Source organism: Acomys minous (genome assembly GCF_964271855.1).
Source record: "Acomys minous genome assembly, chromosome: 1".
NCBI lineage: Eukaryota > Metazoa > Chordata > Mammalia > Rodentia > Muridae > Acomys > Acomys minous.
The window spans coordinates 57,578,388-57,603,736 of record NC_140483.1 but is presented as its reverse complement, the minus strand read 5'-3'; the positions used below and the strand labels follow the sequence as shown (position 1 = coordinate 57,603,736).

At 45.9% G+C, this 25,349-nt stretch overlaps 1 protein-coding gene across 1 annotated transcript in view; it reads left to right on the top strand.

Moving 5' to 3' along the window:
- LEMD1 (LEM domain containing 1) overlaps positions 1-21,290 on the top strand; it is a 31,828-nt gene extending 10,538 nt beyond the window's left edge. The window contains exons 5-7 of the mRNA XM_084795979.1: positions 3,455-3,538; positions 19,392-19,468; positions 20,710-21,290. Of these exons, the coding sequence (XP_084652105.1) occupies positions 3,455-3,538; positions 19,392-19,468; positions 20,710-20,917 (369 nt within the window). The 3' untranslated portion in view covers positions 20,918-21,290. The remainder of the gene's footprint in view (positions 1-3,454; positions 3,539-19,391; positions 19,469-20,709) is intronic.
- The last annotated feature ends 4,059 nt before the right edge of the window (positions 21,291-25,349 follow it).

The following is a 25,349-nucleotide window of genomic DNA, read 5'->3' as shown; positions in this document are numbered from 1 at the left end:
CACTTCTGAGTACAAGATATTGTCCTAAACCTGCTTGGGGGAAAAAAACGTGGCTGCAGAGAGAGGCATAGTTTCTATCCTGACAAAAACTTTTTGGTTTTGAGTCAGCATCTCGCTATGTAGGCCTGGTTGGCCTGGAATTAACTACGTGGATTAGGCTGGCTTTGAACTCATAGAGATCCACTTGCCTGTGCCACCTGAGTGCTGGGATTAAAATATGTATGCATGCCCAGCTATGAAAAAACTTTAGAATGTGGATACAAAAAGGCATATAAAAAAACATGAGCGCTAGAGAGACAGACTGCCAGAGCTCAGTCCCAGCTCTGCCACTCACTTACTAAGTCCCTAGCCTTGCTATGTCTGAGCTCAGCACCTGACGAGGTTAGTGAGTTATGGAGATTGAGTTCAAGCATAAAATCAGAGTGGGTTGTAGCTTGGAATGGAGTAGTTATGGGATCTAATAAAAGATACTTAGCTACAAATGAGGGCTATTGTTTTTGTTAGCAGATTGTTCTATTAAAAAGTACACTACTTAATTATCTGCAATACACAGTAGCACAGTTAGTGAAACAAAAATAAGTAATGGAAATAAGATCTTCAGTACCAAGCCCAGAACGATGCAGGATATGACTTATCAGAGTGCCTGGAAGTGTATTTATATAAGGAAATACTTGGGCATAATTAAAGACTGCTTTCTGTACGAGACTGAAGCAGGCTGGCCTTTTTAAAGCCCAGCGTGTATAAACAAGGCGTGGTGGCACACACCTGTAAACCTAGCACTCGAGACATTGTCGCAGAAGCACTCTCAGTTCCAGGCTAGCCTGAGCTGCATAATGAGGCCCTCGACTCAGGAAAATAAAACAACAACCAGAAAACGGCCGCATGTGCCCCCTGCTGTTGAGGGCTCCTCCTCCTTAGCCTCATATCCACGTTCTTTTCCATTTCTTTGGACATTTAAAGAACTGTCACTTTGCAACAATTTCACAGGCACAGAGCAGCAACAGTAGCACAGAGAAGTCTATTCTTTTTCACAGACTCAGTTGTTTCCATGTGTCTGTCCGGTTTGCTGTGCTGGGGGTTGTGTCTCTGAACCCTCCTGAGAAGAACCACCCTATGACACTGCAGAGATCCACGCAGAGCCAGTCCCCGCCTCCAGTGCACAGACCCAGCCAGGCTTCAACCACTGTCTCAACAGCATCCTTTAGCTTTCTGATCTACCGCCATCCTGGAAACACCTGTCACACCTAGTTATCTGGTCTCCTCAGTGCCCTTCATCCCAGCGCAGCAAACAGCAGGGTCTGGCCCTATAGATCATGCCTTGGCCAGTTTTAGAGATCAGTGTTTTCATTTGTTGGGTTAGTATGTTCCACTTTAATTGCAGACAATTCCTGACACGGTGTGTGTGTATGTGTGTGTGTGTGTGTGTGTGTGTGTGTGTGTGTGTGTGTTGTGTGTATGTGTGTGTGTGTAAGATACACCCCTATGTTCCAATTTTTCAGACAGGAACGGACAATTCAGTCCCATTTTAATAGCTTCCTCATCAGATCCCACAGGCTGAGGGCTCAGGCTCCTACCTTTGCTTTCACTGAAGAGCCAGTCCCAATCCTTGGCTCTGCTGTGCTTCTGGTGGACCAGCTGCCTGCGTTTCTATGATCCCTTTCTTGGGCATGGTAATTTGTGAGGATGGCTCACACATCTCAGAGAGAGTGTGCTGGATCGTTTTATGTCAAGTTGACACAAGTTCAAGTCATGGGCGGGGGTCGGGGACCTCAATAAGATCAGGCTGTAGGCAAGCATGTGGGGCATTTTCTCAGTTAGTGATTGGTGGAGAAGGACCTAGCCCATTGTGAAAGGTGCCATCCCTGGGCTGGTGGTCCTGGGCTCTATAAGAAAGCAGGCTGAGCAAGCCATGGGGAGCAAGCCAGTAAGCAGCATCCCTCCACGGCCTCTGCATCAGCTCCGGCCTCCAGGTTCCTGCCCTGTTTCAGTGCCAGTCCTGACTTCCCTCTGTCAGGGACTATTACCTCAAAGTGTAAGCAGAATTAACCCTTTCCTCCCCAACTTGCTCAGCTTTTGGTCATGGTGTTTCATCACAGCAATAGAACCCTAAAGGAGACAGATAGTTTACTAAATGTGTGTGTGTACAAACATGTACAAGTCCCCGCCGGGGATTGGCACTCTGGCATGTTAAACACACACTCTAGCACTGAGCTACATCTGTAGCCTTCTTAGTACCATTTCAATGCATGGATTAGCTTGGATTCAACCAGAGGCAGCCTTGGGAGGATGGAGTGCTATGCTTTTGACAAGTCTATATCACTTCTTAGTTTCTGGCCCAGAAGACGTTTCAGACTTACTTTGCTCTTTCTCTGTCCTGGCAAGTCGCTTGATTTCAGGCATTGTAGGCCTGTGCGATGGTGCTTAGAAGCCAAGACTGAGGCAGCACTGCTTCCTGGCCTATATAGGTGTGTCTGAAATTAACATTGTTTTCCAACTCTAGTCATCATTTCAGTGGTCTGAACAATTCGTCTTAGTGGTTGACTTCTCTAGCCTGGATTCCATCAGCATCTAATTGTGGATCCCATCAATATATTTATATTTTTGCTCAGTTATCCATTTTCTTCTATGTGAATAGTTTGCTAGTAACAGTGGCTACTTTCTCTGGATAACCCCCCCGCTGCCTTCCTCCCCTCTGCACGTATCAGCACTCCCTGGGGCCCTCCCTCACAGCCCCTTTCTTGGCTTCAGAGCACAAGCCACCCCCAGGTCCCCTGCTCTAATCGCTTGAATCCCCAGCACTCAGAACCCTCCTACAGCCTTGCCGTTCCATTCTTTTGCTCACACATCTGTGTTCGTGTCCCCTTCGTCCACTTCCTTAGTGTATAGGGTACATAGTTCCCAGGGGAGAAAAATCTTCCTATTCTTAAATTATCCTAATATTTAAAGTGTTAACACTTTAATAGGATTTCTATTCTCTGTGTCTTAATGTCTATTTTGCCTTATAAGATACCTTGTAGGTCTTCAAATAGCACGTGCAGGGTTAAATGCTGCTATCAGAAGGCCCAACGAGACAAAAGAGTGTGTATTTAAATGGCTTCAATTAAGTGTGTGGATCGAGTAGCCCATACAGGTTCTAGAAGGATCTGAGGTTAAACATCACTATAATAGTTTCTTAATTAATCTGGAAACATCCTTATTTCCCAATAGGAACTGCATACTCTAGCTGGGTTAAAGGGAAGTGTAAACTGCATATTGTATAACTAACTACTTAATAAGCCTCTCTTCTTACCTTTGACATATACTAATGGGAGCTAACCGCCATCTTGGCAAGGAATGTGATCTAACATCAACACCCTACCTTAAAAAAAACACCGACCTCCCGGGAAAGATTTGGTGTGACCCACCGTGTGTCCTGGGCCCCCTGCTAACCTGTTGATTTCTCTCTATGTAATAGAAAGCAGTCAATGAATTGAAATGGCAGCAGGCAGACACAGGGAAGCCAAAATCTGATTGTGAAAACTGGAAGACGCTAATGAAGGTAAACTCACCCATGTTCCTAACCAGAACAGCAGTGTCCCCTGCCTTACGAGCACATGTCTTAGAAAGCACGGTTTTCCTGTCCCTCCTGGCTTTGCTGTCATTTCCCTTCAGAGCACATACATCTATCTTCATCTTATCGAAAGGGATTTCCTGCTGTCCTTCCCTTAGGCCGTTCACAAGGACAGCTTCATAGGCACTAAGCGCTGTAACTCATGAGCCCAGATGTGATTTATTGAAGATAATTTTTTTTGTCATGGAATTTCCTCCCTGAAAAGCTTCTTGGCTCTCCTTATAGATGAGGAGATGTGTAGGAAGGAAAGGATGTGCCCAAGAACACAGAGAAAGCTAGAACAGAAACTGGAAATAGAATTTCTATTTCCAATTTCTATCTAGTTCTTTTAAGTGACCAAAGGGGAATAAAGGTGGCCTTAGTGATGAAGTTGCTCCCCCTGGTGTCTGCTTTTAGAAATTGCAGGAGGACTTGTGCCAGATGTTTACCTGGGTAGCAAAGACCTCTTTTGGACGATTGATTGATTCCTTTGATTGGTGGACCAAGGCTATGGTACACAGGTGGAAACAGCTAACATATGCAAATGAGTGGATGGAATTTGTCTAAATGGAGAGTAAAAAAGCTGAGTTCCGTTAAGCTTGGCGTGGTGGTACATGCCTTCAATCCCAGCTCTTGGGAGGCAGAGATGTAGCTTGTTCAAGGACATAGTGAGACCTTGTCTCAAAACAAGCCAACAAAACTATTCTAAATCTTCAAAATTTAGCATTGTTAGATTTAATTTAACTTAATTTAAATTTTAGTTTTTTGAGACCGGCTTTTTCTGTGTAGCCCTGGCTAACCTGGGCTGAAGACCAGGCTGGCCTTGAACTCACAGAGATCTACCTGCCTCTTCCTCTCGAGTGCAGGGATTAAAAATGTGCACCCTCTCCAACCCCCAACAATAAGTTTAATTGTTGTCTGTGTGATGATAGGATATGTTAGATGCAACTGGAATTTCTCTTATTCAGCCATTTGTATTTTTCCATACATGAAATGCCTGTTCATGTCTTTTGCTTTTTTTTTTTTTTCTGTGGCAGGGGTTGGGATTTGAGACAGGGTTTCTCTCTGTAGCCCTGGCTGTTCTGGAACTTACTCTGTAGATCAGGCTGACCTTGAACTCCCACCTCTGCCTCCGGAGTGCTGGCATTAAAGGCATGTGCCTCAAACCAGGCATGGTGGTGCACGTCTGTAATCCCAGCACTCAGGGAGGCAGAGGCATGTGGATTTCTGTGAGTTCAAGGTCAGCCTGGTCTACAAGGACAGCCAAGGCTACACAGAGAAACCCTGTCTCTAAAACAAAAACAACCTCGCCCCCCTCCATAAGAAAAAAGAAAAGAAAAAAGGCATTTGACACTACTGCCTCGCCTTTTGCCCATTTTTATTAGATTGTTTACCTTATTGGTTTATAGGTGTGATATAGATTTTGTAGATACCAGTCACTTGTTAGTGATGCATGTAACAATACCCTATATCTGCTTTGGTTTGTCTTTTTATTCTTTTCTTGCCTTTAAAAACTGTATTTGAGGGCTGGTGAGATGGCTCAGAGCTTAAGAGCACTGGTTGCTCTTCCAAAGGTCATGAGTTCAATTCGCAGCAACCACATGACAGTTCACAACCATCTATAATGAGATCTGGTGCCCTCTTCTCGGAGGCAGATGTTACATGCAGACAGAGCACTGTATACATAATAAATAAATAAATAAATTTTAAAAAATGTTTTTGATTTGAAATCTCTGAAAATGTATAAAAAGTTTCCTCAAAAATGTTCCTCATGGCTTTTGGAGAGATAGCTCAGTGGTTAAGAGCACTGCCTGCTCTTCCAAAGATCCGGGTTCAATTCTCAGCACCCACATGGCAGCTCGCAACTGCCTGTAAGTCCAAGATCTGACACCCTCACACCAATGCACATAAATTAAAATTAAATAAAAATTTTAACAAATGCTCCTCATGTAGATCTACACATTGTTAATTTATTTACAGTGTGGGGGGGGGGGGAGGGGCAGCCAGAGATCAATGTTGGGTGTTTTTCTCAGTTGTCCTGGTCCTTAACTTTTTGAGACAGGGTCTTATGAATTCTTGGAAGTTTCCTGCCTCTGTTTCCCAAGCGCTGTATTGCAGGTGTGTGCCACCACACCCAAACCCTCTTATCTTGCTTTCTGTTTGTTTGCTTGCTTGCTTTTAAAGACACAGTCTCAAGTAGCTAAGACTGGCCTTTGACTGGCTATATAGCTGAGGATGACCTTTGAACTTCTGACCCTCCTGTCTCCATCCCTGAGTGCCAGGATTACAGATGTGTGCCACCATGCCTAGTTTTGGATTGAACCTGACTTTGTGTGTGCTAGGTAAGCACTCTACAAATCCACCTTCTTTTCATATCAATATCTATATTTATATCTTTGTCTATATCCTAGTGATGAGGTCATTTGATTTGATTTTTCCTTTAAACTAAGTGATATTGAGTGTCTCTTCATGGGCTTATTGTCTATTTCAGTATCTTCCAAATACTCAATACCTTCTTCCAGGGAAAGAAAGCCTTTCCAAATCCTTTCTCATCTTTAGATGGGGGTTTTATTCTTATGTTGTTGAGACGTCAAAGCTCTTGAACCTTTCTTGGTCTGTTCTCTCTATTGCTGGGTGATTTCTATTTCTCTGTCTTGGATTTCACTGACTCATCTAGTGAGGCTCTCCTTTCTTTGAATTCACTTCTAGACTCCACACTGGCTGTTTTTTGGTATATTCTGTCTCTCTGCAGACAGTCTCTCTGTTTGCCCTGGATATGTTCAGTGAAGCATGCCATGATGGCTGCTTCAAAGCCCTGGTGAGATCATTGCGGTGTCTGTTGGTGCTGACGGCTATTTAGTGAGTGTTTATGGGGCTCTGTAGCCCTTGCCAGGAGCTCTCACTTCTCTGCTAAGCCACCTACCTGGCTGACTCTGAGTCTCATAGAAACCCTTTGTCTTTGCAGAACTTTCTGACTCCTTGAGGTAGCTGGACTGCCAGGTGTGGGTAAAAGTCCAGATTAAACACTGGAGACACATGGTGTGTGTGTGTGTGTGTGTGTGTGTGTGTGTGTGTGTGTGTGTCTCTGTGTGTGTGTCTGTGTGTGTGTGCCTCTACACACACACACACACACACTCACACACACGGGTGTGAAATTCCAGGCTCTGTCCACTGTGACACTGTGTTCGACTGGGATGGGGCAATTATTGTCAGAAAGTTTTCCATGTTACTAGGCTGTCCCTTTCTTCCTGGCTTTTTTTTTTTTTTTGAGGGGGGGCTATTTGAGAGAACTGCATCAGTTACCGCCTCTAATGCGACAATTTCTCTAGCATGCTCTGAGGTAAAGAAGTCCACAGATCCATTAACACTCTGCTCCCATGGTCTGCCTTCCAATAGCTTTTCTGCACAAGGACTTTCATATGCCTGTTTCACGTATGGTATCTGGAGATGTGGCCTGTCCCTGACCAAGACATCCATCTGCCCTACCATGGAGCAGTCCTTCTGTAGTGTTGTGCCTATCATGTGTCAATTTTCCATAGGTAATTTGATTGCTTTCACAGGTTTATAACTTTGACACCCAGTGTTAGTTCTCAACCATACTGACAGAGTTTTGGCCATGGTGGCAGGTTACCACAGTGTAGAGCTTGTTTGGTGAATCCTCACCTTCAGGATAGTTTTTGTTTGTTTGTTTGTTTGTTTGTTTTTTGTTTTTTGTTTTTGTTTTGTTTTTGATAGATGCACATGGGTATGATATAAGACATTCTTTTTTTTTTTTTTTGGTTTATCTATTAATGATTATGTATACAGTGCTCTGCCTGCATGTACACCTACAGGCCAGAAGAGGGTGTCAGATCACATTATAGATGGTTGTGAACCATCACGTGGTTTCTGGGAATTGAACTCAGGACCTTCGGAAGAGCAAAGTCAGTGCTCTTAACCTCTGAGCCATCTCTTCAGCTCCATATGAAACATTCTTTATTTCTTTGTCCCAGACAGCTTTGCTGAGCCTGGTACGATTGCACCATTTGGAAACCCTGTATCTTTCATGGACTATTACTGGATGTCCTTAGTGCCTGGGGGCACACTTCTGGAAGCCCACTCTGCGGACATTCTGGGGTCACCATCTCAGTGATGGCAGAATGGCCCTTCTTCTCATGAGCCATTGTTCCAAGTTCAAGTTAGGAAGCTTGCATTCGGTTTTCTGAGATGAGATCTGAATGTGTAGACTGAAGTGGCCTTATCGATGCCAGCCTGCTTCCTCTTCCAGAGTTCTGGGATTTCAGGCATGCACCAGCAAGCTCTGCTACATGAGGTTTTGGGTTTGAGGATGCAGGGTCTAACTAGCCCAGAATGGCTTTGCACTCGATATACAGACAAGGCTGGCCTTGAACTGTGGACCCTCCTGCTCCACCTCCCAAGCACTAGGATTACAAGCATGTGCCACCATATCTGGTCGGTTGCTACGTGATTCTTTAAAAATTATTATTAGTTACTGATTTATTTATATTGTGTTTGTGTGGGAGTGTAGTGTGTGGGGGGAGTGTGGTATGTGCACATAGGTCACACACGGAGGGGAGGGGGCCAGATGCCCTTTTCTATTACTTTCTGCCTTGTTTCTTTGAGGCGAGGTCTCTCCCTGAACCCAGAGCTTGAGTTCTTTTGGATAGGCATGAGGCCAGCAAGCCTCAGTGACCCTCCTGTCTGCTATGGTTAGAGGCATGTGTGGGACCACGCCTGAATTCTGGGATCTGAACTTCTGCAGCAAATGCTCAACCACCGAGCCAGCTCTCCAGCTGTATTTGGTTATTTTTAGTGGGTATTTAAACATTTTTACATTTAGTATAATTTTCATTAATGTCCTTCAGTATAATTTTTTCATTAAAAGTCATGCTTTTCTTTGGCTAGTTTCATTGCCAGGTTAACTTTTAATTTTTGTTGCTATTGAAAACAATGTGTTTTCTGTTTGTGGTCGAGTTATTTTGTGGTACTGTGGATTGAACCTGTGACCGTGGAAATGCAAAGTGGCCTTTGTACCACTGAGTTACAGGAGGCTGCAGCCTCAGCTTTCCTTCTTCTTTTTTGTTGTTATTGTTGTTGTTGGAGATGGGGGTGGAGGTGGACAGGGTCTCATGTAATACAGAGTGGATTTGACCTCAATGTGTAGCCAAGGACGACCTTCGACTTTGGCTCTACCTGCCTCTATCTCCCGAGTCGCTAGGATTGCAGGCATTTGAACCCAGGGCTTCATGCATTCCAAGCAAAAATTATACCAAGTGAGCTACATCGGCCCACTCATTTCATTTTTGCTTTGAGACTGAGTCTCATCAAGTTGCTCAGGCTGTCCCTGAACTGGCTGTAGTCCAGGCAGGTTTTGAACTTTCTTTAATTTTTAAAGAAATCTTTTAAATTAATTAATTCATATGTATGTATACTTGTGGGTGTGTATCAAAGCATGCATATGGAGGTCAGAGGACTACTTATGGGAATTGATTACCCCCTACCATGTGGGACCTGGAGACTGATTCATGTACTGATGTTTGGCAGCAAGTGCCTTTGCCCACTAAGCCATCCAGACCACTCAGGCTTTGGCTTTTCTATGCTCCTGGCTCAGTCTTCAACACAGATTAAATGACAGACTTGTGCCACCAGGCCTTGCTGAGAATAGTGTTTTTAAAAAATGGTTTTTGAGGGCTGGAGAGATGGCTCAGAGGTTAAGAGCACTGGCTGTTCTTCTAGAGGTCCTGAGTTCAATTCCCACAACCACATAGTGGCTCACAACCACTTATAATGAGATCTGGTGGTTTCCTCTTCTGGCCTGCAAGTGTGCATGCAAGCAGAACACTGTATACATAATAAACAGTTTTTGAATTACTCCCTGCTAATGTACAGAAGTGAATCTTATTGATGTTGTAAAACTGAGCTCTTTATAATTTTAATTTTTAAAAATTTTGTTTTATGATTTTATGTGTATGAATGTTTTGACTGCATGCTGACTAATTTTTGTTTTTGTTCTTTGATTTGTTTGTTTGTTTGTTTGTTTGTTTTCAAGACAGGTTTTCTCTATGTAGCCTTGGCTGTCCTGGACTCACTTTGCAGACCAGGATGGCCTCGAACACACAGAGATCCACCTGCCTCCACTTCCCGAGTGCTGGGATTAAAGGTGTGCGCCACCAAGCCCAGTGAGACTAATTTTTATGTCAACTTGATGCAAGCTATAGTTATCTGAGATGGGGAGCCTCAATTAAGAAAATGCCTCCATACGATCAGGCTGTAGGCAAGCCTGTAGAGCATTTTCTTAATTAGTGACTGATAAGGGAGAGCCCAGGCTGGGCCAGTGGTCCTGGGCTCGGTAAGAAAGCAGCCTGTGCAAACCATGAGGAGCAAGCAGTAAACTGCGGCCCTCCACGGCCTCTGCACAAGTTCCTGGCTCTTAGGTTCCTGCCCTTCTTGAGTTCCTTCCCTGACTTCCCTCAGCAATGAAGTGTTATCTGGAAGTGTAGGCTGAAATAAAGCCTTCCCTCCTCGTCTTGCCTCTGGTTCTTTCTAGTATTTTATTACAGCAGCTGAAGCTCTGACTGAGCTTGTGCACCGGGTGCATTCCTGATCCCTGCAGAGGCCAGACGAGAACATTGGATTCCCTTGAAGCTAGAGTTATAGGCAATTGTGGGTGTCAATGTGCGTGCTGGGAATCAAACCTGGGTCCTCTGGAAGAGCAGCCAGTGCTGCTGTTAACTGTGAAGCCATCTCTCTAGTACTGTAAATATATATATATATATATATATATATATATATATATATATATATATTATCACCCTGTGGATTCTTCTGTAATCTAGTTCTGTACTTTGAATTTCTATTTCCCTTTGTTGCACTGCACTGGCAAAGACCTCTTTATTACAATATTGAATATTGAAAAGAAGTGAGAGCTGTGAGCACTTTCCCCTCAGTCTTGATAACCCAGATGTTTCACCCTGGAGCGTGAGTTTTGGTATAGGATTTAGGAGACTCCTTTTGTCAAGCTAAGGCAGTCCTCATCAGAGTCACCTTGAAAGGTGGTGCTCATCAGCCAGCTCTGTGCAGCCCTTGGACATCAACATGGCTCCAGGCAGTAGCCCAGACCAGGGAGGTCCACATGGCCTTTGGTAATGACCTGAGCCGTGGACATCAACACAGACACCGCCCCCCCCAGGGCTGTGGACTGAGACATGGCCCTCGGTGGCAGCACAGGCCAGTACATCACATGGCCTCAGGAGGCGGCACAGGCTGCTCACATCAGGTTATTTCTCACCACCCTCACTCAACCATTCTGCTCAAACTGTTCTGCTTCTCTGTCTCTCCACCGCATACTAGCTCATCGGAGTGACACCACCCTGCCGGTGTCACATGGCAGCAGGTGGCCTCTCAGTTCCTGCTCTTAAGCACTGAGCCATCTCTCCAGCCCCAGATGTGACTGACTCATAGTGCAAAATGACTTAATGAGACTGCAGGTTGGTTATTGTTCATTCTGGCCCGAGGTGGTAACCCAGCATTTGGTAGTTAATTTAGAATATAACACAGTGTGACTCAGTGTCTCATATGGGATTCACTTTCAGAGTCAATAATATACTTAATTAGGCAGAATTAGGATGAAATTGTCCACCTGGAAAAGTCTTAAGAAAAAAGACTTTTTCTCGGAGGTTCCAGAAATGCCTAGGAACAAAACTAACGGCTGCAAATATTGCTTCCACAGTAAAAATAATGATTTGACAATTTAATAATTAATGGAAAATTTTAAGCAATGTTTTGACAGGTTTTCAATGACATCTTTTCCTAATAGGGGAAAGGAAAGGCCTTTAGTGGATTGTAGCCATAACATCTGAGTTCAAGATGTAAGTATCGGAGCTTGCAAGGCTGCTGAGCTCAGTCAGGAAGTCTTTCCCAGCGTGTTCGAGGCTGCGGTTCCTATCCTTAGCGCCTCAAAAGCAAAAACAGGAAAGGAGGAGAGAACAAAGCCAAACTTTACAGTCTAACGAGTCCTTATTGATTGTGTCAGGCCAATCATTTGGTTTCCTGAGTATCTCTTTCTTCATCTACTAAATAGTGTATAGGCTTAGTTCCTGGGATCGTAGAAGGAGTAAAGGAACTGAGGTGCACTGTACGCCCAAGATAATAGGTGTTCAGAACATACTGTTTCTAGCTGCCTAAGGGAGCCGCGCCGCCATACTGTCTGGTACAGAGACGCTGAGCAAGGGCTCGGCTGTACAGCCTGGGCTGCCTCCTGGCACCGTTCCTTCAGCAGCTATGCAACCAGCGCAAGCTGCCGACATGTTCCCTGCTTCCGTTTCCTCTTCTGACTTCTGTTTTTGATCATGACAGCCATGGTCAGCACTGGGCTCCTGATGAGTCGGATTCTCTGACTTGTATGCAGGGGTGTAATAAAGAGAGCCAAGCAGCAAGGAGGCCCACACATTCCCCTGCTCTGCGCCTTTTTTTTTTTTTTAACCTCTGTGTCACTGAGATCTCCAACAAGGGCTTGGCTCACGCCTTTAATCCCAGCTCAGAGGCAGAAGCAGAGCTAAGTGGGTATGTGAATTCTAGGCTAGGCTGGAACCTGGAACTCATAGAACATGTTCCAGGACAGCCAGGGGGGAAAAAAAGGCGTCTGTATGTAGTCTGGTCTAGTCTTATACTTGAAGGGGTCCTCCTGCCTCAGCCTCCTATCCTGCCATTCCAAGTGTGCACCACCATGCCAGGCACTGAATTCTGATCATTTTTTATAGATTCCAGCCCTGGACACAGGCAGAAAGAAGCACAGATATGCTGGACATGGTAGTGCATGCTCTTAATTGCAGCAGGATATGAGTCTGAGGCCAGCCTGCTCTACATAATGTGGCCATGGTTATGTATGTGGAACCTCATATCAAATAAAAATAAAAAGTGAGGGCTGGAGAGATGGCTCACAGGTTAAGACCACTGGCTGTTCTTCCAAAGGTCTTCAGTTCGATTCCCAGCAACCACACGTTGGCTCACAACCATCTGTAATGAGATCTGGTGCCCTCTTCTGGCCTGCAGGTGTACATGCAGGCAGAACGCTGTGCACTTGAAAAGGGAGCAATGACACTTTATCCCCTTGGGGTTTGTACCCTCACTCAGTCATTATTATAATGAACTCCAGTGTATTTTTGACACACTGTAAATGGTGTTTATATTGGAGATCAAATTATAACAGTAAAAGGATTTAAAAAAAAAAAGATGAAATATAAAGCTGGGTAGTGGCATCACACGCCTTTAGTCTTAGTGCTTGGGAGGCAGAGGCAGGCAGATCTCTTTGTTCCAGGCCAGACAGGGCTACACAGAGAAACCGTCTCAAAAAGTTTAAAATAAATAAATAAATAAATAAATAAATAAATAAAAATCAGCTACAGACACCAATTGTTGCAAAACCTGGTTTTGTTTTTATTATTTCCTTCTAGACTTGTTTGTGTGACGATCCAGAGTATGGACAGTTGACGTTGCTGTATGCATAAGCTTTTCTACTGTTCCCAGCTGACATATTGGTGACTCTTTTCCTAAGATACAAGCTTTATAACATCATTAGTGGTTTGATAGTGGTTCTGATGGCTACAGAGTCAGGTGGACAGGCCATATTACTCTATATTGGAAAAAATGTCCACCGTTTACATATACTATATAAGAATTCTAAAATGTCCACTGTTTACATATACTATATAAGAACAATTTATATGTAAACAATTATATATATAATTTATATATAAATCTATATGTAAATATATATAAACAATTTATTGAAAAATAGGGTAGACCAGCACTCAGGAGGCAGAGGCCAGAGTATCTCTGAGTTCTAGGCCAGCCTGGTCTACAGGGCAAGTTCCAGGAAAACCAAACCTACATAGAGAGACCCTGTCTCAAAACAAGCATAATATAGGGTAGACAAGTATGGTGTTCCACGTCTGCAGCCCCAACTTGTCAGGAGATGCGAAGGCCCTGGCTTGAGTCCAGGGATTCAGGCCATCCTGGGCAACACTGCAAGATGTCATGTCAACAAAGAGGGAAGGAACGGAATAAAAGGAACTAAAACTTCTTAGGACAGGAAGAGAAAGGTGGGAGTATTTGGTTGCCTAAGAGCTGTGAAATCCTATAATTTTATTTTTGCAGTAGACTTCTATCTTAAGGGCTTTAGTTAACATTCCTATTTCCCTGACTTCAAGAGGAAAAGCGGTGTGCGGTAGATGCGCAGCGGCTCCGACACTGCTGTCTACTTTTGTGTATGTTTAAATTTTTTCTCTAACCCAAAGGCTTTTAAAAACAGAATCTTCTCAATAAAGAGATTTTTCCCAGCACCTTTGGGAACAGCACAAAATACCTCTTGCTGAGCATGCATGGCTGTGGGAAACTTGGAGGAGCACTGTGCCTGAGAACCTTTGTTTAGGAGGCGACAGGAGCCAACAGGCCCTTGAGGGGACAGGGGCACAACTGCAGACCCTGTTTGGGCATCTGGGAAAGACAGAGATGGCAGGGCGGATGACGGCAACCCCATGGCTGTCGTCAGAACTAGGTGGGGTGGTCATACCTTCTTGTCCTCCTAGGCCAAAGCCATTGGATCTGCTGATGTGTCTGTGACAGACTAGTCACCAGAATTAGGTGCTCGAATGAGCATCATGACACCACGATCAAGGTGCTTTGCTCCAATAACCTCAAGATGTCAGTGTCCCCTCTGTTGTCCCATGTGCCACACACCCAGGGGCTGCCTCTTGGTCTTGAGGCTTGAGATTAGATGTCCCCTTGCTTAGCCTGGGCTATTGTTTTGAGGCAGCCAGTCTCTCCCTCTTCAGTCAGTGACTGGCTGTTTGTCCCATGCCTCAGACAGCAAATTGGTGATGGAAGGCCTACTCTGGTTCAAGTCCCAGGATCCCAGGGGGACAAGAAAAACATGACAGAGTCCTGTGAGAGCCAACTGACCAAGACGCAATTAATGGAGAGCTTACACAGTGTATTTCCGAGCTTAGCTGTCTGTGGCTTAGAGAGTGCGGTGTTCTCAGTAGCTGCAGACTCTGGCATGTCAGCAAAACATAACAGATTAGAGAGATGGCTCCATGGTTAAGAGGACTTGCTTCTCTTCCCAGGAACCTGGGTTCAGTTCCCAGCACCCACAGGGTAGTTCACAACTGTCTCTAGTTCCAGGGGATCTAACGCCTTGACTAGCCTCTAGTCACAAGCATGGTGGGTATACACACACACAAGAATGTATACACACACAGTGAATGAATAAATAGGTAAAGAAATAAATCTTGTAAAAAAAATAAAAATTAAAAAAAAAGAAAAATCTTGTAAACAAAACAAATGTTTTCTGAGTAAGTAAATAAAAGTTCTCGTTAAGAACACTATAACATAACGTAAGTTAGGGCCACAGAGCACAGAGCAAAGGGGCGGCGTGTGTGGATGTGATAAGGATTCCCACAGAAATTGCTTTTAGAAAGGTTAGAGGAGACTCTTGCAGTGTTTGAGCACACGACTCTGCACTGGCAATACTGTGTGACTCCAGCTAAGGTTCTTAACCTTTCTGTGTCTGTTCATCTCCAAAGTGGACTTAACAGCTGCACCAGAAAAGGGGAGCACGGCTGCCCAGCAGGTCTAGAAGGGGCCTGACTGAGTAGGCGGCAGTTATAGACAGACACAGACAGTCAGGTGGTGCAGCGGCATTGGTGCCGCAGTGGCAGAGGCAGCCAGATCTCTGTGAGTTCGAGGCCAGCCTGGTCTACAGAGCAAGTTTCAGGACAGCGGTGGCTACACAGAGAAACCATGTCTTGAAAAAAAACAACCGCCCCTCCCCCCCCCCCCCACAAATACTAGGCCTGGACGTTTTTTGAGGTTTAATTATAACTGCAAATGGGCAAGTGAGGAAAAACTGCGGTTTGCTCTCCAGCACCACCGTGGGGAAGAAGAAAAAACCAAACAACAGTAACCTAAAATTATTACAGTAAAAACTGGTGTTACGGTTTAAAAGGTCAGTTTGGAAACACTAGGGATGAGAAATAAAAGGGCTTGCTGCTGGGTGTGAGGTAACCAAGGTGACCAGTAGGTTGAAGGCCAGAGCGCTGACCAAACAAAGCCATTGTCTACGGGCCACCAGTGGACCCGTGCTGTCACACAAGAAATTCAGGTAACAGCTTGTGAAAAGCCTCCATCTATTCCAGGAAGGAGGCCGCCCCAACCACTCCTAGACAAGGAGCCACATATGAGCTTACCGATACAGCTGCGGCTACATGTCAGTTAGCTGACGCTGCCAAGGTCGCGGGGACCAGCAACTGCAAGGTTAGGACCAGCACCGCTGGCCAAGGCCAGCAGCTAGCCAACCAGCCAAGGTCAACACCTACTGAGCAGGGACGGCGAAGCTTGTCCACTCTCTTAACACAGTGAGCAGTGTGAGAGCTGCTTGCTGGTTGGGTGAAGGAGCCATACACAGAAGGAAAGGCCCTACACAGCTCAGTGACAGCTCCCTTTGGGGCCTCCTCCCATAGCATGCTCATCTGCCCAGGCCCCCTCTTAAATGACTCTTTCTGCAATTAATCCTTAAAAAAAAAAAAGATTTATGTATTATTAGGTACACAGTGCTCTGCCTGCATGTACACCTGAAGGCCAGAAGAAGACATCAGATCACATTATAGATGGTTGTGAGCCACCAGGTGGTCGCTGGGAATTGAACTCAGGACGTCTGGAAGAGCAGTCAGTGCTCTTAACCTCTGAGCCATCTCTCCTGCCCTACAGTTAATCCTTTTTAAAATTTGCTTTTTTTTCCCTCTGTGTAGCCTTGGCTGTCCTAGACTTACTTTGTAGACCAGGCTGGCCTTGAACTCACAGAGCTCTGCCTGCTTCTGCCTCCTGAGTGCTGGGATTAAAGGCATGCACCACCACCGCCCAGAGCTTTTTAAAAAATTTTTTATTTATTTTTAATTAAAAAAAAATTTTTTTTTGACGTTTGAGACATGGTTTCTCTGTGTAGCCATGGCTGTCCTGGACTCGCTTTGTAGACCAGGCTGGCCTCGAACTTAACAGTGATCCATCTGCCTCTGCCTCCCAAGTGCTGAGATTAAAGGCGTGCGCCACCACACCCAGCTGCTTTTTAATTTTAATTTTTTGTTTTTTAATTTTTATTTTATTTTTTGATTTTTTGAGACAGGGTCTCTCTGTGTTAGCCTTGGCTGTCCTGAACTCGCTTTGTAGGCCAGGCTGGCCTCGAACTCACAGCAATCCACCTGCCTCTGCTTCCCAAGTGCTGGGATTAAAGGCATGAGCCACCATGCCCAGCCCCTTTTTAGCTTTTTAAATTGAAAGATAAGCACATCACTTTTCTCCTTCTCCTTCCTTCCCCCAGCCCCTCCCACATCCCTCTCTCCCTGACTCCTTCCATGTCTCCCTGCCACTCTCAAATCAATAGGCTCTTCTTCCCCAATAACTTATCTTACATAGATAGATATACGCATATGTGCACAAAAGTGAATAAATGCAACCTGCGGGGCCCATTTTTGTGGCTTGCGTGTATATGGCTTGGAGGCTCACTTTGTATTAGATGACCAATTAGGGGGCTCATCCACAGGCTAGGCTAGCCTAACTCCTCCTTTCTCGGCAGTCAGCTGTTGTCTGTAGCTCCTTGTTCCAGGGCGTGACCCCACTGGATTGTCCCTCTCTGTGTCAGCATGTCTTTTGATGTCACCATTGCACATATGTTGTCTATGCAGCCATTTCTATGAGAGACTGTGTCACTTCCTGGTCTTTTGGCTCTTACCAGCTTTCCACGGCGCCCCCCCCCCCCCGCCCCTTCTGAGCTGGTCCCTCAGCTTCAGAGGCGGGAGCTGTGGTGTAGATGTATCTACTGGGGCTGGCCTCCCACAGTCTGTTGATCTCCGCCCTGTGTCCAGCTGCGGGTCTCTGTGATGGTCTCCGTGATGGTCTCCATGTGCTGGAAGAGAGACTTCTTTGATGCGCGGTGGTAGCCACACTTATCTGCGGGTATAAAGGGTAACATTTAGGATGTGGTAGGGAAATATGCTGGTCTTTAAACTTTCTCTATGATCAAAGATTTCAGAAATTCACCCTTGGTTGTCCTGAGTTTCACTCTTCGAATTTTCTAGACAAGGCCCTGGAACTTAGTGAGCAACCTGAGTGTTATAGACCTGAGATGAGGATGTCAGTTTGCTGGGTGGTAGTGGCGCACGACTTTAATCCCAGCACTCGGGAGAGGCAGAGGCAGACGGATCCCTGTGAGTTCGAGGCCAGCCTGGTCTACAGAGTGAGTCCAGGACAGCTGAGGCTACACAGAGAAACCCTGTCTTGAAAAACTAAAAAAAAAAAAAAAAAAAAAAAAAGAAAGAAAGAAAAAAAGAGGGAGAATGTCATGGTTGCTCCCAAGGACCTCTGTGCATTTCTGTTTCAGAATTAACAATAATGAACACAGTTGTTACTATTAATACTTATTAGATATTTATTCCATACCAGGATGTGTTTTAGTCCCCTGTGTGTGTTAACACTTTAATCTTGACAGATCTGTCTCACAAACAAAAGCCCAAAGGTTACGGTTTTTCATTTTATTGAAAAATATGGGCTGGGAAGATGGCTTTGTGGGTAAAGCACTTGCAACCCAGGTGTGAGGACCAGAGGTCAGATCTCCGGCTCCCACACACACAGGACATCCTGGGAGGTGTGATGGCACACACCAGCAACCTCAGCACCTGGGAAGCAGCGGCTGGGGCTCCCTGGTGTAAAGTGGCCAGACCAGCCGATTCAGTGAGCTGTGGGTTCAAGCGAGAGACTGTGCCTCAGCATGCCAGGAGGACAGCAAGTGAGGAAGACAGCTGATGCCAGCCTCTGGCAGCACCAAGCTCTAGCACACATTTGCACAGGCACCCTGCCCAGGCATCCAAGTATATAAACACACAAATTTACACCACACATGCATCTGTACAAAAAAATATATATATAATGCCATAAAAGATTTATGTTTAACTTTTAAAAAGATTTAGTTTTTCCTCATTTTTATTTATGTATCTGCGTGTGTGCCTGTGTGAGTTTACGTGCACCCGGATGTAGGTGCTATAAACCTAACCCAGGTCCTTGGCAGGAACAGTAAGTGCTCTTAACTGTTGAGCCATCTCTCCAGTCCCCAAGGACTTTTTTTTTTTTTAATTATAAAAAAGGAGCCTGGGGCTGGACTGATGGCTGGCTCATTATTTAAGAGTGTATCCTGCAGCCAGGTATGGGCGCGCACGCCTGTGATCCCAGCCCTTGGGAAGGCAGAGGCAGGCGGATAAAAATAAAATCTTTGAAAAACCCCACAGTTGTCCCAAGTTATGCTCTCTTAGAGAGAAATGGTTGATTTCCTATGTTGTTCTCTTGTAGCTGTTCACAGACAACTTTTTTCAGTAACTTTATTTACAGGAAAATGTCAGACACTTTTTTTTTAAAGAAAGGGGAAAAAAACCCCACAAACAAACAAAAAGCAATCTCCAAGCAACAAATTAGTTAAAAAAGAAAAGGGGAGGGGGGATAAAACAGAGTTCGTGCTTAGTAACAGAATGTTGTTTTCAGCATGTGACTTGCTTAGTGACCCTGGTGTCTTTTGTCCTTCCGTGGATCATTGAGGCACTGGGTGCCTTTGCTGACCACTGAGAAAGGCAACATGTGTATTAAACTACCTGGTGTGCGTACAAGTTGGGCCAGTCTTCAGACTAATTTTATTTTTTCTTGTGTAAAACCCAAATTACAAAGACATTGCAAATAAATCCCTGTTGTCGTTTTCTTATGCCAGAGACCTGAGACTTTTACTAATAAAAGAAGATTTGTAGACGCCTACTACCTGAACCAGAAGCCCACAGAGAGAGTCAGGTAAAACCTGCTGTACCTGAGTGCTAGGGCCTCGGGCATGCTAGCCAAGAGCTCTCCCCTGACGCTGACCCCCAGCCTCAGGTAAAACCTCATATGACACAAGAAGACATAGGTCTCATAGAGTTATTACTCAGAAGTCTGCGAAGGGCTTGAACCAGAAGAGAAACTGCTGGAAAGAAGACAGGCTGGTGATACCAAGTAATTTCCAAGCCAAAGTCTGTATCTCACCATTCTTATTGGGAGAGAGGAAGACAGGGATTGGAAGGGGGAGGGTGTTGAGGGCATGTCAAAAGTCTCCAGGAGCCCGGACCAGAACCCACGTCCTCAGCTGTAGTCATCTGGAAAGACTTGTTGCTGCTGGTGTTTTTGGAAACAGGATAAGGCTTCATGGTATTTTTGTTTTTTGTTTTTGTTTTTTTGTTTTTTTTGAGACAGGGTTTCTCTGTGTAGCCTTGGCTGTCCTGGACTCACTTTGTAGACCAGGCTGGCCTTGAACTCACAGTGACCCACCTGCTTCTGCTTCCCGAGTGCTGGGATTAAAGGGGTGGGCCACCACGCCTGGCTCAAGGGTTCATGTTTTAAGAGAGACATGGCCCTGATAAAAGCTGGATAAGAGGTGGTTTCATGACATAGAAGTAGAGTCTAAGGTGTGTCTCTAGGTTCAATACCCAAATCCCCTATGACTCAACCAAACAACAAGCCTCCTAATGTTCTAGAAAATTTCATAACTCTTTGTGTGTGTGTGTGTGTGTGTGTGTGTGTGTGTGTGTGTGTGTGTAGCGGGATCGTTAGATCAAAGGTCACCCACACAGGTTCAGCAGATACTGAGGGGTAAACCTTCCTACTCTTTAAATGTTGATGTTAAAGGGGGATGGAAAAGCACTTCCGTTTCTACCCAGGAAGGCGGCGCTGAGCCTGTGCACAAGGCCTGTAATGGCCACCTCCTCCATCACTTGTACAGCTTTCCACTGGGGATCCAGTGGGTCCAGTAAGTTTCTGAAGCCAGACTTTGCCAGCACTGAGTGGTTCAAAGGCAGGTAACAGTGGAAGGAGATGCTCGGTAGTGCTGAGAGCATCTCACGCCCTGACCTGGGTTTATAGCTGTGGGTATTAGCATTAGCATAGGGTTTCAGTGGGTCGAGGGCTGCTCCCATGGGCCTCCGGATTGCACACATTTACCCTTAGGGGTGATCAGGAAACAGCTGATTACAATCCTAAGTGTCTCTGATGTGTTTCCACAGGCATGCTGCACGATCAAGTCCCAGGAACAAGCACAGGTGTGTTGCCAGAGAGGACTACTGCCGAGGGGACGAGAGGCCCGAGAGCAGCGTCCCATACCAGAACCCCGGGAGCAGCTTGCCGTGGAGGTTGAAGCTGGCCATCCTTGGCATTTTCATCATTGTGTTGTTTGTCTACATAACTGTGGAAAAGAGGCCACTCTTGGCTTAAACTCTTTAGGGCCAAAGGAGCGTGTGCAGTGCCCCGAAGGCAGGAACCGCAGAAGGGCATGGCTACAGCCACAGCCTCTCTCCCCGCCCTAAACGGGCTCTTCCGGCTGCATCTGGGTTCAGCCAGGTGGAGGAGCAAGGGCAGAACCAGGCAGCATGCTAGGTGCGTGATGGTTTGTAAGTCAAGTAAACCATCATTAAAGGTTGCTAATACATCAGAGAGCTCTTCTGTAACGGAGACTGCCTGGGCCCCCTTCCCTCCCTCCCTCTTTCCCTCCCTCCCTCTCTTTCTCTCCCTCCCCTGTTTCTGCCCATCCCCTTTTACCTGAGACAAAAAGCCTTCACATTCTTGTGACTGAGAGCGCTTGCATAAAGCATAGAAACAAAGAGAAAATTGTATTCTTAATAAAACATGTCTAAGTGTCCAGGCAGTGGTGACATTTCCAGTTTGGCATCGTGATGACAGTGACCTTGATAGGGCACAAACCGGGTCCTCCTCAGCTGCAATCCCTCAGACTCAGACAGGTTCTTTCGCAGTCACCTTACCTGACTTTATCTCTGGCTCTGATTTTTCTGTTTTCTACTGGGCACTGTGTGACTTTTCCTGGGAGAATATTCATAAATGTCCGTTTGTCCTAGAGAGGAATCCAGCCTAGCTTGGTGAACCAGTGAGTTTATTGTGACTATTGGCAGGTGTCCTTTGCCCAGCATGGGTGAGGACTTAGGAAAGCTGCTCTGGGGTTCCCGTAGAACATGCAGGCAGCTCCGCCAGAGTTTCTTCTGGAGTCATTCAATGGTCTATGAGCTCAGAGAGGGGCCTTGTGAGCCTTGTAAATTTCCTGCGAGGTATTGAAAATGTCTTGTGAGTTTTATGAGCCTTCCCCACCCACCCCCACCTCACCCCCGTCCCCCCAAGAGGGAAATGTTTCAAACCCGACGCAAAAATATCTGCACAATCGTTTCTTGACCAACAATCATTTGACCCTCAAAATCTATGAGAATACCGCAGGGGACAGAGGTAACCGCTGGAGAAGGAGACTCAGCCATAGGTCATAGTTGCTATTGGCGCCGAGCAACCATGGGAAAGGCTGCCTCAGCAGAGGACGGCTGGGGTGGAGGTCAGAGGTAAAACCATACTGAGCAAAGCATGAGATCTGGACTCCAGCCAGGCTGGAAGAGGAAGAGGCGAGGTAGAGATGTTTGTAGCAACTAAAACGAGCCCCATACCGATGCACGGTCCCAAGGACCAGTTTAATAGACAGAAGTCCTGCCTCTCAGGGATGAAGGGATAACTAAAACGCTGACACGGCACCCAGATTCTCAGAGAAAGCACTTACTTGAAGGTTTCTTTATACTTGGTTAGTTTTTACGGGTCGGTGTTTGCCTGAATGCGTGTGTGAGCACCCTGTGATGCCTTGTCCCAGCGGAGGTCAGAAGAGGCTGTCATCCTCTAGAACTGGTGCTACAGAGGGTTGTGAGCATCTGTGTGTCTGCTGGGAACCAGGCCTGGGTCCTTGGCAAGAGTAACAAGCACTCTTAGCCCCCAAGTAATCTCTTCAGCCCCGCATGCTTGGCTTTTGTTTGTTTGCTTGCTTTTGTTTTGGAATGGTGATTTTAAAAAAAGGATGGACTTAGCTGGGCGATGTTGGCACACTCCTTTAATCTCAGCACTTGGAAGGCAGAGGTAGGCAGATCGCTGTGAGTTCGAGGCCAGCCTGGTCTACAAAGTGAGTCCAGGACAGTCAAGGCTACACAGAGAGACCCTGTCTTGAAAAACCAAAAAAAAAAAAAAAAAAAAAAAAAAAGAAAGGACAGACTTGTAGTGTATTATCACAAGTTCACAGCAAGAGAGGAAAATATACCAGCTTGTTAGTGCTTCATTGGTCATCGGGACTCCAACTTTTCCTAGCTTTACGTTTTCATATTTTGAAGATTTCTACAAACGATGTATCAATTTGCTAATGAGAAAAATACAATTTTTTAAAAAAGCTATGCTAACTGGGTATGTGGTGGCTGTACCTGAAGTCTCGGCTACCTGGGAGGCTGAATCAGGAGATCTCAGGAGTCTGGGAGTTCTAGGCCAGCCTGGACAACATAGTGAGAAGCTGTTTCCTGTCTGAAGTTTGCTTCCTATTGCTGTGATAGAACACTGGCCAAAACCATCTTGGGGAGGAAAGGGTTAATTTGGCCTGCATTCTCTGCACCGCCCTTGACACACACACACACACACACACACACACACACACACACACACACACACACGCACGCACTGCAATCCCTTATTGAGAGAAGTCTGGGCAGAAACTCAAGCAGGAACCTGGAGGCAGGAACTGAAGCAGGGACCACAGAGGAATGCTGCTCACTGGCTTGCTTGCCGTGGCTTGCTTGCCGTGGCTTGCTTGCCGTGGCTTGCTTGCCGTGGCTTGCTTAGTCAGCTTCTTATTTAACCCAGGTCCATCTGCATAAGGGGTGGTACTGCCCACAGTGGGCTGAGCCTTCCCACATCAATCATTGACTAAGAAAATGTCCCACAAACATGCTCACAGGCCACTCTGATGAAAGTAGTTCCTTCACAGGTTATTGCAGTTGGTACCAAATTGACAAAACCTAACCAGCACACTCCCCACAAAAATAGCATATCCTGTACATACTGTGTATACAGCAAGAAACACAAAACTCTACCAGGCTTGCTTAAACAGTTTTATGATCACAAAACATCTAGAGCTTTAAAAAAAAAAAAGTCATGTTTTTAATACTTGTTCCATATGTAATATTATTTAAAAACAAGTAAGTAGAATCTTATTAAAATGAACCAACTATAGAAACTATTGCTATCATCCACTAGTTAGCAACTCTTGCTTTGCCTGGAGAGGGATCTTGGGTGGATGGGAAGAAAGCTGTTCTTCTTGATGCTGGCCTCTAGAGGCTTGTGTCCCCTCCAGCAGCAGGTGGAAGCCACAGCTGATGTGCCAGCCTCAAGAATCAGGTCCCTTGGCTCCAGGCAGCAGCCAGCGTTACAGCTCACTCTAAAACCCTTGGATCCAAAGACATCACAGCTCTCTGGAACTCTTCTTCGAGTTGGAGCCTGCAGGCTCTCCTCTCTGACGCCTCCAGAGCTTTTGTTTAGCTCTCTACTTTCTTGTCATCTCTCTTCCACCTCCCCCTTCCTTTTCTTGGTCACTGTTGACCTCTCAGCTGCTCCTTTAGTTGTCTAAAGCTGCCATCAGGATGAGTAACTGAGGGGACTTGCCGTTGTAAGGACAGCATTTGGGAGCCAGATAACCAGAGGGTCATTCAGCAGCAACTAGGCCTTGGGTGTAGCTAGCATCACTCAGACCCAGACATCGCCTCTCCCAGAGATGAGATGCCTACAATCAAAAGGGCTCTCTGAGTGGATCAGCAGGGGGTCCCAGCACTGCTTCTGCAGGCAAACACCTCTTTAGCTGTCAAGTCGTCCTCACAAGGCCTCCCCTAAACCCTTTCCCACAGTCAGATGGGCAGCTCAGGCTCTGAAGCCAGAGTCCAGAGCCCCAGAACCAGGTTCTCGTGGCAAGTAGGATGCTCCCAAGCCTGGAGGCCAGTATCAAAACCAGCTGCTAGCCACTATGACTGCCTTGAAGCTACCAGACTTTGCCAAGCTGTTCAGTAGCTATACCTGGAAACCTGGGATTTGGGCAGGTGCCAGGTGACATTGGCTCACCCAGCTCTGATCCCTTAGTGGATCTTCAGCTTTTAAGCCATGGAGTGGTGCTTATGGTGTTCAGAAGATCAGACTGGTGCAAACACCTTGGGATCAATGCCACTGTCCAAGGGTGGGTGTGGCTGGTGCTTCTTAGTGTCACATGCATCCACGCCTCCAGCATCATCACGCTGCTGCCATCCTCACTGCCACCGAGCTCTGCCTCTGCTTCATGTCCAATGTGGCCTGCACTTCTGAAAGCAGGCAAAGCAAGACCACCTGGATTAGTGTCTGTTTCATGTATACTGCAACACCAGGTGGTGCTGAGACTCTGAAAGGGGACTGATGGCAGGCCCAAGTAGTGATTACAACAAAATCCAACTTGGTGAAGCAATATGTTTGTTGGGGTTATTTACAGGAACAGGGTGACTCAAAGGCATCTGCACCACTGAAAAGCTCGCCCCATCACGGGAGACAACTCACGGACCACTCAGGCAACCGTGAAGCACTCTGAAGGGCAGCGTAGCTTGATGAGTCAATGGCTTCCAGGCAGCTCCTCCCCTATACCTCCTCTTCCTCCTTTTCTCCTCCTCCTCTTCTCTTTTCTTCTCCTTCTCCTCCTTCCTTCTTTTCTTCTCCTCCTCCTCTTTTTCTTTTTTTCTTCTTTCTCTTCCTCCTCTTCCTCTTTGGCTTTTTGAGGCTGGGTCTCTCTGTGTAGCCCTGGCTGTCCCTGAAACTCCCGCTATAGACCAGG